Source organism: Cladophialophora immunda (genome assembly GCF_000835495.1).
Source record: "Cladophialophora immunda strain CBS 83496 unplaced genomic scaffold supercont1.148, whole genome shotgun sequence".
In the NCBI taxonomy this organism is placed as follows: Eukaryota; Fungi; Ascomycota; class Eurotiomycetes; order Chaetothyriales; family Herpotrichiellaceae; genus Cladophialophora; species Cladophialophora immunda.
The window spans coordinates 1-3040 of NW_015622688.1; the positions used below are offsets into that span (position 1 = coordinate 1).

A 3040-nucleotide genomic window follows, 5' to 3' on the forward strand; every position below is an offset into this window, starting at 1 on the left:
CGCATCAAAAACTATCCATACTAAATCGGACAAATCAAATGCGCAGAAATTCTTTGTTGTGATCAGTCTAGTCTTGCAAAAACAGATTGACGCAATGGTCGCCGATATCAGGCGAGGTCGTGCGATTCCCAGAGATCAAGTCATCCAGGAGAGTGAGTTCACTTTGGGCCTCATATTGGTGTGGGAGCTTACAGAATTCTAGTGCGTCGGAAAGCTGAAGACCCGGATGAAGTCGTGGCTACATCTATGGTGCTTTCGTTAAAGGATCCCGTCGGGCACACACGCATCACAACGCCCTGTCGTGGTATCTGCTGCGTTCATCTGCAATGCTTCGACGCGGCCCTGTACCTACAGCTCCAGAAACAAGCGCCTACGTGGACATGTCCCATCTGCAATAAAGCTGCGGGTTGGGAACAACTGGCTCTGGACCAGTTTGTTAACGACATTCTGAACCAGACGCCAAAAAGTGTTGAGGCGGTAACCGTCCCAGTCGACGGGAGATGGTATATTCCGATCGAAAACAATACTGTTAGTTGTAAGCCCAACCCCATGCCATTGGTCAAGACAGAACCATTGTCCTCTGGAGGGGTAACCACCGCCCCTTCAGCGTCGGAACCCAAGAGACGCAAAAGGCATGGAACACCAGAAATCATTGATTTGACTGGGAGCGATGACGAGGAATTCAGGCAAGCTCAACCCCAATCACCATTGTGGCATTTCACAGGTACAATATCATCAGGGGATACAGGGGCGTTTTCTACAATCTCCTTCCTACTTAAGAGGAAGGAGGTGGGAGGATAGCTTGGTTACTGAGTGCATACGTACGACCGACAGAACGCTCATCTTCCCCAGCCTAACGACCGTTATACACCCCCCAGTTTACTGCCTGACTCTATTCCGGTCTGGAGTGATAGTCATTCCACATATTATTAAGTCGGTCTTGGCGTGCCGTAGGTGACTTTCATTCCACGGCGTTCACTCCTGTTGATTCAGGAGGATCGTGAATAGGTCATGGATTGGTCTGTCTATCTGTGTCTGTCCTCAGGCCAGGCCTGAACGTCTATATACAGAATGCTAGGTGCCAGGAAGACCTCTCCTGAGTCTTGCCATGTCGCAAGACCTCCTGGCACTAGGCGCAATCAGGTAACGCCTGAAGCGCACCTAAAACGACAACTGATTCAGGCGCAACAACTCCACACACAAAATTCGGGTGTACCATTCATCGCATATTTCACTACCATGCCATGGATAATTTGTCAGTTTTATGGTTGGAGTTTGTTTCGGATGGCCGACCGTCTGTTCGAGCTCAAATTTGACTCCTCAGACTCAGGGGTTTCGCTGGTGAGTGAAAACCCGTTAGCGGCCACCCAAAATGCGCCGTAGCCCATTCCCATAGCGCCCATTCGTGACCACCTGAGTATGGCCCTGATTCTTTGCAACTGAGCATCAAATATGCTTCACGCTAGGCCAGCGTCTGCGTTTGCATACACTCCGGAAACATTCTGTCAAAGGTCAGCGCGCGGAAAAGATTGAGAGTTACGTGGAGGCCCAGAAGATGGCCGCGACCATCACTTGTCCGCCCGACAGCCCATTCATCAATGGGCTGCTGTCCCCAAGACGGCTGGCTCTATACATTCGGATCTTGTACCGAGCGCTCTGGTAACAAGGAGTGTGGTGTGGATAGCCGGCGCTCAACAGAAGATCCATGCATTGCAAGGTTATCCTACAGTGGTTCTTTGCCAAACCCAATGCCGGCGATTACTGGATCGTCCAGCGAGAGACGCCGAGTGTCGAGAGCACAGCACCATCACCAGCCACAGCCGCAGCCAAGCCCGCCACAGTGTGGCTCGCGTTCTTGCAGCACAGGTAGGCTACCGCCAAATCGGCGAGCCCAATCATATCTCAGACAGTGTACAGTGCAATGGGTTGATCACCGTGAAGCGGGCGTGCACCCTTCTATCGCTTCTCAGCCAGGACCGTCCTCCGCTGGCTTCGTTGGAACGTCAATAAGGTTTGCGCCGGTTTCGAAATGGTGCATAGCTTTCAAGACCCTCACTTCGTCGCTTCAGAGCACACGCGGATGATGCTTGCGTTTCTCCGCTGCCTCCAGTTCTTCTGCCCCAGTGGGCTAATCCAGAAACCACTTCCCAGGATACGTTCCAGGTGTTACAAAATAAGTCGTCATTTCAGAACTATCTTGGCGTGTTTCAAGTGTTATTATGTTACTATATCCGGGTTCATGAGCGTCCTTTGACCAGGACAGTTTGTGGAATCGTGGCAATAGATCACCAGATAGAGCATTTGACGTTGGCATTAGGCGTACTCTTATTGAAAACGAGCTTGAGCTCGAACTAGATGAGCATGTACTCAATCTGTTTGTGGCGCCTCCTGCTGCCCACGCCATCAGTGGGCGGAAATTGCATGCTCAGTTCAAATTTACTTGTCAAGTTATCCAAGGGTTTACTAAATGTTCCAGAAAATAATCAGGCTGTAGAACGGGAGCTCAGATTTATCTGGGACCTTTTTTTAACGAGAAGTCCATGATTTCTTTCAAGATGTTGACCTGGATTGACCAGCGGTTGAGGGAGATCTTAGGGAACAGAGCAGGACGAAGTTTGGCGGTGTAAACACCGTCATCGCGAGCGATTTCAACTCCCGTTGGTGTTGAATCCCTTTATCACATGGTGAGACACTCAATGTTGAGGAAATCGCTGCCAAAAATCTTTACAGGCGTTTCAACAAGACCATTGAACTCAACGTCGTCCTCCGCCAGGGGGAAGGATGCAGAGTCCATTGCCTCTCGTGAAGCCCTGAATGCCTTTGCGCGAGCGCGAGGACAGGGTCACGTTGAATGGCTGGAAGCTTTTGTGTCTTTGTTGCCCAGGCTCTCGTTCCATCGAAGATCCCAGCATTCGCAGATGCCTTGCGGATTTCCGGCCAGAAGACGCGGGTTGCTTATGGAATCATGACCATTTGCGCGATCTAGGAGCACCCGGACTCATCATTGTGCACGCGTCTCATGATAGCCCGATCCTCCCCC

General features: G+C 51.0%; 1 protein-coding gene across 1 annotated transcript; it reads left to right on the plus strand.

Annotated features, from left to right (window-relative positions):
* Nucleotides 1-44: 44 nt before the first annotated feature.
* Nucleotides 45-1235, plus strand: PV07_12791 (uncharacterized protein). Its single transcript, XM_016400357.1, has 2 exons — nt 45-152; nt 203-1235. Exons 1-2 carry the CDS (start codon nt 95-97, stop codon nt 799-801), a joined length of 657 nt encoding a protein of 218 aa, XP_016241997.1. The 5' UTR covers nt 45-94; the 3' UTR covers nt 802-1235.
* Nucleotides 1236-3040: the final 1805 nt, after the last annotated feature.